The sequence below is a fragment of the Aulonocara stuartgranti genome (assembly GCF_965226115.1).
Source record: "Aulonocara stuartgranti genome assembly, chromosome: 15".
NCBI lineage: Eukaryota > Metazoa > Chordata > Actinopteri > Cichliformes > Cichlidae > Aulonocara > Aulonocara stuartgranti.
In genome coordinates this window covers 20,077,806-20,090,778 of record NC_138951.1, presented here as the reverse complement: position 1 = coordinate 20,090,778, position 12,973 = coordinate 20,077,806, and the positions used below count along the sequence as shown (strand labels likewise).

At 40.3% G+C, this 12,973-nt stretch overlaps 1 protein-coding gene across 1 annotated transcript in view; it reads right to left on the bottom strand.

Moving 5' to 3' along the window:
- The window catches only part of man1a1 (mannosidase, alpha, class 1A, member 1), a 165,103-nt gene extending 154,450 nt beyond the window's left edge, over nucleotides 1-10,653 (bottom strand). Inside the window, exon 1 of the mRNA XM_082504948.1 lies at nucleotides 9,805-10,653. Within this exon, the coding sequence (XP_082361074.1) occupies nucleotides 9,805-10,314 (510 nt within the window). The 5' untranslated portion in view covers nucleotides 10,315-10,653. The remainder of the gene's footprint in view (nucleotides 1-9,804) is intronic.
- Nucleotides 10,654-12,973: the final 2,320 nt, after the last annotated feature.

Sequence of the window (12,973 nt, the reverse complement as noted above, 5' to 3'; positions counted from 1 at the left end):
AAAACTAATAGAATGAGTTGTTAAAATATACAGACAAAGTAAAGTGTATGTGTGAGAAAGCTGCAAAATATTAACATGCAAACTATTTTCAGCATTGGTAAATCTGTCCCCCAATTTTCACAGTGAACCGATGACACTCGCTAGTGAAATGTCATGACTCTCTAAAGCTGAAAATAAAACACTGAAATTACTTGTTTTGTCTGACCAGTGTACCCAACAAATAAATATATATAAATATATATATATTTTAGCCTTTCAATTACACATGGCAGAAAAACAGTTTCCGTATGCTTATCAGACCAATAACTATGCATGAGCTAAAAAGGAGCTGGGAGGATAGATGCTACAACAGCAGTAAAGGCCTTGATGTACACTGAGACGGATGCAGGCTATAGGCTTAATATACACCACACCCTCAGTGCATTTAGGTCTGTTGTGTGTGGGATGCAGGGCATCACCCTGTGATATGATCTGACTATACAAAGGCTACGAGACACACATAGACATAAATATGACACCCATACAGCAATAGGATGAGTATGTGTGTGCGTGCATGTGTATGTGCGCATATGCAGAATTACCCCTATCATTCACCTTGAGTCATTAGAGAGACCTCACAGCCAGGAGACCTGGAACATGTACATTCATCCTCATCCTCTCCCAGTACAAACTACTATATACCTTCCAGAAACCCAAACACTGCACCAATCAATCCTTACTGACTCTTTAAGAGCCTTGTAGTAACGATCTATATTAATATATGGATTTAAAATATCCAAAGGCTTGTGGGCTATCCACTAGGACCGTATATCCACAGTGACTTTATTACACTAATACAGTATTCATTCCTCGGCCCTTCGTGCCACCCAGTGTCTTGGCCTCAGGGTAGAGGTGCAGTATAATCTGTCTTCACAAGGTAGAAAGTACACATCCTGATACATACAACATTTTTAGTCATTAACAATTAGAATTTACAATCAAATCTTCACTGTGAAAGTTCTGTTCTATACAGATACATATTTTATGCTTGGATCAAATGTGTGGTTTTTCTATTCCAATTCCGAGCTGCCTTCTTCTGTAGAAACAGAATAAACACTCAAAGTCAGAGACAATTACTAGGTGTCAAAAAGTGCAGTGTGCAACAATTAACATTAAATTAGGTCTAATGTAAACACCACAAGCTGAAGCTAATATGTCACAAGTCTGCCGAAACTATGTGTTGTCATTCGAGGGTCATTCAGGGTGGAGAACAATCTTCAAAGTAAATACAAAATACACAATTTAAAACAAAGTTTCATACAGAATTTACTTCCACTACTGATATACTTTGGAAAAATTGTGATATTTTTACGTTTTAAAAACAGAAGAAGAAAAAAAACAGGCTTTTAAAAAAAAAAAGTGCATTTCCATGAAGTACAACTATGAACTGAATAAATAAATGTAAACTGAACTGGTGGGAAGTGAATTCAGACTTCTTTTTCCTTAATATCTACATTTCCAGAGAACAAAGTAGATGCAGGACAACAATCATTATCCTATCTTAATAATCAGTAGAAGCTAAAACAGAAATTCAAATAAAAATTCTATTAATTACACAGCTTTTTGAAGAAAAAGTAAACCAGATGTTAGTTTCCTTTCTACCGGACATAGAGACAGTTTTGTGAAACTGGAAAACAGATGTGACATCTATCGATTTCATTTAAATACGAGTGCATGTAAAGACGATTTAGACAGCCTTTAAATAAAACAACAGCACAATCAAAGGGCCTTTTATATGACAAATCTCCCTTTGGAGATCAAATTATACAAATGTTTAAAGCATTAAATTACTTTCCAAGTGAGCCAATTTGTTCAGATTAAAGCGTTGCGTCAGGCAATTCCATTTCGATCGGGTTTTATTCAGATTATTGACATGAAAGATTCCAAGTAAACACAGCTATTGATGACTAATGTCTTTTCAAAATAATGGCACTGCTATTGAAGAGAGGCGCCACTGTCAGGATTGGCAAACACACAAGTCCTTTACTCTATATAAACACACACACTTATGCAGGAGGCTGCTGGGCTGTTTGTGGGCCTCAGCTATTATAGCCATTAGACAATTAAACAGAGCACCTGGAGGGGCTGGCAGTAACTCTATCTGACACACACAGACACACACACATACAGGGTCAATACAGAAATAGGACTAAGAGGCTGCCAAGTTAGCCCGAAAAAAAGACTTGGAATTTTATTTCAGGCTCCAAAGCCTGGCAAAGCAGCTTTTACTTTTTTGTGAAACACATGCTTGCTTGCAAAGACGCACCCACACTCACATGCACACACACAGCACCAGACACAGTGTAAAGCACATAACTGTGTTGGGAGTGGGCAAAAACCACTGAACTGAATCCTTAACACAGGAATTGTTAAAAGCGGAGAAGGTAGCAGAAGAGTGGATGAAGAGAACAGAGGAAAGTAAAGAAAATAAGGGGGAAGGAAATGACTGGCTTGTACAGATGTCAGAAGAGAAAGTGAAGACTAATGCTTCATCACTGCTCAGCAGTTGATGCGTGATAGCCAAAGACCTTTACAAACCAGCATTTATCCGTCGTTTTCTGAACAGCAGGATGTGGTCGCACAAGCCCCTCCTTAGAGTTTCCACTGTGTAAAGTTTAAAGACGAGTCTGTGCTGACAGAGGTAACAGGACTGACAGGATGATGTGTCCTTTAAGATACATACTGCAGGCACACTGTCCTTATAGCTAGCCAAACACTCATTTACATTTCATCTGCATACTAAACAACAACAAGCTCCACCTCATCACACACAAACACTCACCAAGGAACAAGATGATGAGTCACTTAGGACAGCAGCAGTTGCTCAGAGCAGAAAAGGTGAGTGTATGCATAATACATTGCAACAACTCTTTCACTGCACCGAAAATCTTCCTCAAAATATAGAGCTTCAGTGTTGAGTCTTTAAGGACGGGGACATCCCCAGCGTGAAAGGAAAAGTTTCAAGGTGTGTTTTAGGTTGTAATTCAAGTCTGGCTTCAAAATCAAACCATAAGCACAATTATGTCTGCACTTTATACTGCTGGTATGTCTTTACGAAGGGGCACAGTAGATCAGAAATGTATCTGGTCACCGCACCGAGGCGATACCGACTTCACTTCACAACCTCACTTGAATTCTCCAGGAGAAACTGTATGAATTCTGCCTATATTTTAATAATATCCTATGACCCCCCTACTCTGCCTTCAAGTAGAGTTAAAACTTCAAGTAATAGTTTTAACCTTTCTAAATAAGTTTTCTAGCAGAGCCCTAACTCCTCATCTTCCTATACAAATTTAAATACTTCAGCTTAAGGTGTCTGCTGATAACAGTGGCTCATTTTTCCAAAGTGAAAATGTGTGAACCTTCAGATATGGATTATGAGGCATTATAACGTGGGGAATGGGCAAGACAATGTGTTTGCCATTAGACGAGGTTTGCTGTATATACAGGGCATGCATATAACCAGCAGCTGTCAAAGATTTTGCTTTTCAGTTGGAGAAGTCTTTTTAGAGAACAGTCTGAGTTCCAGCACTGATACCTTGCACATGGTTTTATGAATAGGACGACATGTCCTTCAAACTGTCATGTGATGTATTTGATCTGTGGCTAAATTTCTGCCTGTTACTGTTCAAATGTACTTTGACCTGCAGTGTTTAAGCTGTATCCACATGCTTTTCCAGTCCCTGCTTTTTTGACATTCTCACACAAACTCTAAACAGTGCTGGGAGAATCTAGTTGGAACAAAACTTGCAGTCACTTTTTCTCACAGGCGTTACTAGAAAGAGTCAGTTTTATTAAGCCTGTGGTTTCCAAACTTTCTGTGCCCAAGGCAAAGCAAATAGCATGCCAAAATGTACTCACAGCCTTTATGTGATCTGACACGTGTTCAATTCTTCTTTTGATTATATTTCAGACAGCCCCCTTGTAGAATTTGCACATAGCATGACAACTGCAATTTGTTTTTTGCAAGCGTGTCACCTCTCCATTAGCATATACAGTACTTTACTCGTCTCCAATACATTATTAAACATTTTCACACAGTCCAATAAATAGTCTGGCTGCCTCTGGTTCAGCCTGAGCTCTTTGTTGAAATAAGCCACGTTTCTTTGGTGTTGATGAGTCACCTTATTAGCAGCAGCTAACCTCTCCTGTTAGGTGACATACTCGTTTGACTGGTTTGACTTGACACACATCACCTGAAGCCATATGAGAATGCTCAAAGACAATGGTCACACAATTTGGAACCATGAGTTTAAACACAGGAGGGCAGAAGGCACGTGACTGCCACTTCCTATTTTTGGACAATTACCTGCTCCTATGGATATAATCAGGCATCATGTAGGCCTATTACAGGAGAGTTTGTAGGTGAAACACTGTGTTTGTGTGCCTTATCAAACTGATACAGAAATTTGCATTCTTATGTGCAGCTTTGCCTAAACTAAGGCTGTGCTCACCTTTGCACAAACCATTTTTCACTGGTAGAAAAAAAAAATGCTTGGACTGTTTGGGCTAAAAAAGCAGCTAAAAATGTCTTTTGAAAGATAAAATTTCCACAGTACAAGATGCAAATAAATGCAAACTGTTGCCTCATCCTCTGTCTTTTGAAACTTAAAGAGACGGAGATGGCGTTTTCCCTAATGTTTGTGTTTGCATAACATTGTACGGGGGAGGGCACAGTATGGTGCACAGAATGCTGCCTACCAACAAGAGCTGTGGACAATATGCAGCTCACTGCAGACTGGGAAATGGCCTCTTTACTCTGACACAGTCATAACAAAACAAAAAAAGAAAGTGACTCTAAACAGTCTTTTTATAATTAATGTTATGACACGTTAACTATCATGTTATACAGGCGACTGCACTGCGGGAGGACCAGCTTTAGCTTGTCCACCATCACCGATAATTTTTTGGTTTTTGAGAAACAATACATCCAACTACTTCTTTCAACCAAAGCAGTTAGAGAGCTGACAAGTTTAAAAGCTAAACTATGCTTAAACAGCGTCGTGTAAAAACAACTTCAGACGCTGTGAGCTACAGAAGACAGTGCTGGCAATAATGTTAAAAACACTGGTTTACACATTCACCTCGACAGCATTATAATGTCTAATATATGTTGACATCAAATCAAATCGAACAGAATAAGAAAAATACCCTCAATCTTTCATTATACTTTCCACGTCCACTACGGCCCACTCAGGTATGAGTGACAAATTTCATCAGAAGGTGGGTGCCGGGTGCCTGCTTGTTTTTTGTGTACGCGCGGAGTTACGTGTGGAGAATTTGCATTGCAATCCACAAACTAAGCATGCACCCCAGGTGGTGGACTTCAAAGAAGTATAACAGGAATGGCTACTTGGCCATCAGGTCTCCAGCTGTCCATGTCCACAGCAACGCATAATGAAGGCTTCAAGCTGCATCTTACCTGTGGTTAGCCTACGTCAAAGGAAGTGCAGAGCACACGGGTCAGCAATAAGCCCATTAACTCAACCGCTAACAAGAGTTTATTCAATGCATTGCCAGGTTGTGTTAAAATACAAATGTAGAAAATACATTTCTCATTCTTCATAAAATCGCAAGGCGTTCCAGGAGGGGACTTTCCTGCAAATGTTACTGAAATGTTATCCAATTAATCTTGGTGAAGAAATTGTTATTAACAGAAAAGTAGCTTGCTATGTGAAAGCCCGGGGTCCTGACAGTGGGGAGGCGGGGTTCTCCAGAGAGCCTGATTTGAGTCAGACAAACAGATTGAGCTGATTGTAGGATTGTGGCGGTCACTCCCAACAAACTATTTATCCTTTACAGAGCGACCCATGCTGTATGCGCTCTGCCCATCTCAAACTCAACATGCGCCCGCTGACACGACAGCTCAGTGCAGGGCTGATCCCTTGATAACTCGATCAGATGGTGAAGTTTAGCTGGGAGATAGCAGATCTCAGATAATTTAAAAATCCTCCACATAAAAAAGAAAAAAGCACAGGAGGTCACAAAAGATCATGGGGTGCATGTAAGAGTGTGTTTGGTCAGCAAATTTACTGGCTTTACAGAAATGGCAGAAAGATAAAAGTGTGATCTGTAGAGGAGTTCAGCACAAACCTGGAGACCTGTGTGGTCCAACTGTACTACGTGAATGGCTAAAATCAACTCAGAAATATCTAGAAGGGCGCTGATACAGCACATGCCCCACCGTGAACAACGCATCCATCCATCATCTTGGGCTTATCCTTATCAAGTCGGTGATTCTCAAAACCAAACTGATGACTGCTTCCTTCATCTGTGCTTAAATTTCATACAAATCAGCTTCATATTTGTTATGTAATCTTCAAGGATATTAATATCTCTGAAGCCACTACTACAGTGTAATAAAGGTGTGATAGGAGAAAAAAAAACTTTTTTTTTTTTTTACTGAACTTGTTAACTGTCAGCTACTGCTGGAGGTTTCAACTCAACAGTGGTGATCAAAGAGGCTTCTTTCAGCTGCTCCCTTTAGGGGTCGCCACAACGACCATCTCTTCCAGCTCCCATCCCTTGCAATCTCTGTTACACCGACAGCCGGTTCTGCATGTCGTCCTTCACTACATCCACAAACCTCCTCTGTTGTTTTCTTCCATGTTCAACATTTTTTTCTCCAATATATTCCCAATTTCACATGCTCAAACCATCTCATCGGTACAAGTACACATCTAGTCAGTACACTTCTTTTGAGTTCTTATAAGCCTTTATTATATATGCCACATGCTTTTTTCCATGATGAGAAGCCATAAAGCAACTATTATGTAGTGTTGTTTTCTAGTTCAAAGGAAGGCTTCTCCCAGAAGATTACAATATGTTTATTAGCCGCTTCGTTAAAGTTGGGGTTGGTGAAGCCTCACACGTTTGCTTTTCTGCCTTTTTTAAAATTTTTGCAACACTATGAGTTACAGAAACTGAGATTAACATGCATGTCTGGGTGAGATCTAAAGTGACCTCCGCTTAGCCTCAGTCTACTCATTTAACAATAAAACACGCAGCTGATTTTGTTTTGAAAGAAGATCACAGCTCAAAGTCTCTTACTGCCAAGCAAACAGGAGCTGAACTCATGAAGAAAAAGTTGCATTTTACTGCTTGAAGCACTACTGGATCTTTTTATGATTTACTACTGCAGGTTGTTACAGTTCATCTCAAAAATATGCTCTGAATAGAGCACCTGACCTGAATCAAACTTATAACCATGCATGCAAGTCGACACAGCGTCTGATATTTTCAAAAATGGAAGAAAATAAACAAAGTATTGTGTACAGGACTTATTATTTTTTTGTTATTGAAAACAAAACAGCAATACAATGGGTTACAACTGTACTTTATAAACACGAAAATCTGACCTCAAAACCCCACAGGGTTCAGAACCATTGTGTTTTCAATGGGACAGTCGTGTGCTGACTTTCCCCCCAGGTTATTAAAGTCGCTTTGAAAATCACAGCTGAACTCTAAAGCATAAACATCCATCTGAGATGTTGGAAATGGGATTTAGGACCTCACTAACAAAACACAAACATTAACACGGTATTATTTTGCCTAACATCATGATACTAAGTGCAGGAAGACCGTGAGTACGTGTAAATGCACATTTGGCATGGCTTAGTTTGTAAAGAGAGTGGCTTCTTGTTGACATGGTTTATTTAATGCCACATTCATGTGGCTGATGGCACGACCGCAGGGTTTCTGACTTATTCAATGGTACTTGACACATCTTAAGCTCGGCTTGTCAACCATCTGCAGTACATTGTGTCTTTAATAACAGACAATAGAAAAAAGGCTTTAGTACAGATACAGAGTGATGTATCAATAAAATCTCCTGTTGTAATATGAAACTATGCCATGTTAAATTGTTATGAAGCTTCAGTAAGCTACATCAATGTTAAATGACAAGATTTCATAAACAACTGGTCTCCATACAGTTACTTTAGTGAGTCTGTTTGTTTATTTATTTTTTTGGCCACCGCCAAAAATGCATTTCTCTCTTGAGTAAAGTATATCCCTAAAATATATTTTCATACAACAACCCTGATCATTTGGTTGGTGTTTTTGGTATCGAGGTAAAAACCCTATTATAATTCTCTCCTGAGAGTAAAAATATCATGGTTTAATGTCAGGGATCATTTAAGGAGTCAGGCGAATCCACTGCTGTGATATTTGTATCTGCTAATATTGACCACGGGTCTACAGGCAGAGACTGACTGCAGTGCTGCCTGCAGACTGCAGCAGCCTCCTCAACGACCACCTCAAGGAATAAAACAAAGAAAAAACTACATGCGCAGATATAATTCAGCACCCATAGGATTGGCTTAATAAACTGGAGTCCCCAGACACCGCATGACAACCCTAAAGGCCCCCTTTGTCCATGCCCCAATGTGTCAAAGGAATTTTGGAAGCACAAGGGGACAGGCACTATATTAGTTTGGTACCTTTAACCCCCTAAGAGCTGTGGTGACCCTCTTCCTACCTCTTTGCTCTCCAATGCTTTTGTTTTTATAGATTCTCCCAAGTCTTGGCACCAAAATCCATTTGCATTATATCAAGAAAAAGTCCCTCTTTGGACTTTTCAAAACATGCGTTTAGTGTTGAGATCATCACCTGCAATGCACATTTTCAAAATGACACAAACACATACCACTATCACAGTGGTTTAGATCTGATTTAACGTTTTAGTGAGGATGTTTTAGTATCAGTCGAGCGCTGCGAGGATCATAATATCACAGATGAAACAGCAGGTTGGCTGCTTTCATAAGATGCTGCCTGAAACCACCTCTGTGACTTCAAGGCTGGGATTTCCCCTTATTTCTACACACGCACACTGTGCACTGGCATAACACAATAATAGCAGACATGCTACCTGTTGGTATTTTCACCCTGCTGCAGGCAACAAGGCTAACGTTGTTTCCATCTGCTGTGACAAAAAAAACATTCAATAACGAAAAACACAGATGCTGTGACACTACCACTGTAAATAAACACAAGAGCGAATTAAGCTTCTGTTGCAATAATTAATACTATTAATTAGAGAGACGCACACGTTCGTTCTTTATTTAAAACAAATCCTTTTAGGTTAGGAATGATGGAGCTCACTGAAAATCTAGGTCACATAAAGATCTATGAAAGGATGCAAAAGGTGTGTTTTACCCCCCTCTCCCAGCCACCATCCGAGAATATACCAACTAATACCAGTTGATTCTGCACCAGCCCCTGAGACTGGGAAACTTGAAAGACAGGTAGGTCAGCCCGGAGGGGGGCAGTGGATCTCGCAAGCATTCCTGATTTTCCCCCGGTGTAGTGGAAAGGCAAAACGGTATTACTAACTGCGTTCAAAAAGCTCCCTAATTAAACTGCCAAGTACACCGAAGAGCATAAAGAGATCTCTTCACGCGGAAATATGATTAGATAAACATTAACATATATCCTGTGAATTTCGGATATAAGAACCACCTCACAGTTTGTTTCGACTAACTAAAATGATTAATTGTGTACCTGGTGTTCGCCAACTCCCACCGCTCTGCGTGAAGTAAATCAGCGGTTCGGGATAACAAGACTGTCGTGGCTAAAGTTAAATTTACATTAGTTCTTTTTTTGCATTTTATGTGTGTGCCGAATAGCAGACAGGTTGTGAACAATCCCTATAACGTGTTGAGTCACGTTCTCCCATGACTCCAAACAGCCACACGCCAAGGCACATTTAAAATATTGGATTTTAGAAGGAGCTCAGCTTGACAAGAATCCTCTCCAGATCCTTACCTCCTTGATTTTAGCCCGTCTCTCCCTGGTTTCTGGGTCCTGGGGTTCTAGTCCCGTCGCCCCTGGCGGGCGGTGGTACTCTATGAAAGGTAAATTATTGCCATCCTTCGCACCTTTACCCATGCTCTCCTTTGTAACTTTCGCTTTATCAGCTAGAATGTCATTTTGTATCACGTCGGGAAGTTTTTGTAGAGTATCCTTAGCCTCTAACAGAGCCTTTTCGTGGTCTTTCTTGATTTTTGCCAGGAGCCTGTCGTCGTTTCCAGCCGAACCCGCGTCGCTGCTGTCCGGACCGGTGTGGGTGTTCGTTTCGACCGCGGAGGAATGAAAGAAAACTCCGCTGAGCAGCTTGGAGGAGTCCGGAAGGAAGAAAATTGCCCCGAAACACAGGGTTATAAAAGCGCTGAACACTAATAACAAAATAAATTTCTCTGTCAACCTGAAAGAAGTCGGGCTGGCAGACTTCCTATTCGGGGTCGCGGTAAAAGGCAGAAGAGTTGCAACTGGCATTTTCCCCTCTTCCTTTAACAACTCAAACAACACACAAAAAACGATTTCAAATGGGAGATTTAACTAGAGTCGGGCTCAGCTTCGGCTTATTCCGTTCAGAAATCCATCTCCGAGTGATACGAGCCGTGTCAGATGGAAAACAACAGCGATAAAATCTCCTGTGAAAAGTTCTGCCGTGAAGCTTGTGTCCATACCGGAGACTCGCTGCAGATAGAGCGAGTCCAACGGCTCACACAGGAAGCCACGGTAGATGGGCGTGACTGAAAGGCGCGATGACCTAATCACGTTCGTCCCTGTGAGTGGTGGGAGCTCTGATGTGGGCGTGTCCCAATAACTGCGTGGTATAAAGCCGCTGACAGCCTCGGAAACCGTCATTTCTCACTAAGCGGAGAGAGAGTTTGAGTGGAATGTAACACACGGGATTTTGAGCTTGTTACTTTCCTAAGCAATATACACAAAAGTAGGATTTATTAGACGAAATTCTCCACCATCTCTCCAAGATACAGACAAGTAGGTATGGTATTGAATGAGGAATTTTAAGAATTACCTGAAAGCATCATAAAATGCCTAAGCGCCTCTCTGCACCCACCTCACTACCAACAGCAATGCATAAATGCAACACAACAATGATTAGCTAATAACATCACATACAAAACAACAACAACAATAAAACACCAATACATTTGTACTTTTATTTCTTCAAACATGTTAACGGAGCACATTACTTGTAGTAATAGTTTATTATTGTTGTATTAGCAGTTTTGCATTACAAAGTAAAGTTAAATACTACTTTTGCCACAAGCTAAATTCCTCACTGGCTCATTTGTAAGTCTAGTCCTCTCTAACAAATGAGAAAAGCATATCATGTGACTTTCTGTCTGAACTTCAGTCATGTGATCTGTTAATTTTCACAGGTTTGGGGGGATTGAGGGTGGGCAAAACAATAGCGGCTTTAGGCCCATTAAGACAGATGATGTGGAAAAACCTTATTGACTTTTATGTTTAAAAACCCTAGAATCTCATGTTCTGCATGCCAAAGGAAAATATAATCAAAGACAAACATTCATCTTCTCAAGAAAGACTGGCTGGTGTGAACCATGATAACAACCGTCACAGGGCCTTGGTGTTTCTGGTGTATGATAAGACAACAAATGAAGGAACTGCCCAAGAGTGAATGTCCTGCAAAGATCACACCAGGGGTGCAATATGTGACGAAGGTGAAAGAGCTGAAAAGGAGGCCAGGAGAAACAGGAAACACCTGCGGATATGTCTGCAACCTGCTAAAATCTTTGTTCATGTGTCAACTTTAGGACACGTGAACACCATGGGTGTTAATGGAAAGGTACCTCAAAGGAAACAACTGGTCACTAAAAAAATAGAACATGCCCCCGTGTCTTAAATGACCTTGATGCTCATCTAGAAAACATAATTCTTAGTAAAAATCCACAGTGCTTGCAGGGAAAAGGCACTACACACAAACACAAAGCTTCACAGAGGGAGCATCATGGTTTGGAGATAGTTTGTATCCCTTCTATTATTGAGGAAACAATGAATTCAAGAATACATCAAGTAATCTTTCAGGACAATACATAGCTTCGGTCCATGACTTAAAACTTAATGGAAAGACTCAGAGCACAGAGGTAAATCAGAGCAGTGGAAAGTAGTGGAAAATGAAGTCAGAGCACTGACCTTGAGATGCTCTGCCATGACCTGAATAGGGCTATTCAACCAAGACTTTCCTCCAATGTTGATGCACTAAGGCTTTTGGAGGAAGTGGTGGTCTACATTTCCTTTTGATTGTTGTGCAAGGCTTATAAGCAGCTACAGGAAACATCAGATGGTGACAGACACTATTAAAGAAGGCTGCTAACAGGAAACACAATATAAGAACAATGAAGCCACTGTAGAAGTGCTATAAACGCCAGCTGCTCTTTATGGCCATTTGAGGCTGTTCCAAAAGGGTCAGTCCTCATAGATTCCGATTTTTTCCCGTAATGTCAAAATGTTTAAAATCTGGTGAAAGAATTTTTTTTATTAGATTTATTTATTTATTTATTTTACAAATCACTTTCTTAGATTGTCAAGGCTAATGAGCTGTTTGTTAAGACATGGCCACATTTCGTTCCAGGAAATGAAGATGGTTGTCATTATAAAAGCTAAAACAGAGGCTTCAGAACACAGAGTTTACTAACAAGAGGGAAATATCACAGTCACTACATCCATCTTTTATATCAGTCTATTGAGCTGACTTGTTTTTTCCAACGCGCTGCGATAGATTATTCAGCGTTGTAACAAAGACATCAAAAGTACAACCTTTTACGTGTTAATCAGTCAGATTGTTTTCTCTGTTATTGTGACCTGTGTGAATCTTTTGTAATTACCAAGTCTTCTGAACTGATCACTCATAAAACGTGGTCTGATCTTTAGAGAGTTGCAGCTATACAGAGAAAAATGCCAGACTTGTTTATGCAGAAGTGCAGCAAGTGACGCGCCTCATAATACACAGCTGACAGCCATTGAAAACCTCATATAATACATTTGTGCAGGGTACTGATTATTATTCATAGGCTTAACAAATTGGATAAAACCTCAGTCCCGCGATGCTCAAGAACATGCACACATGCATGATTGCACACATAGATTTTTACTGATGAGATCC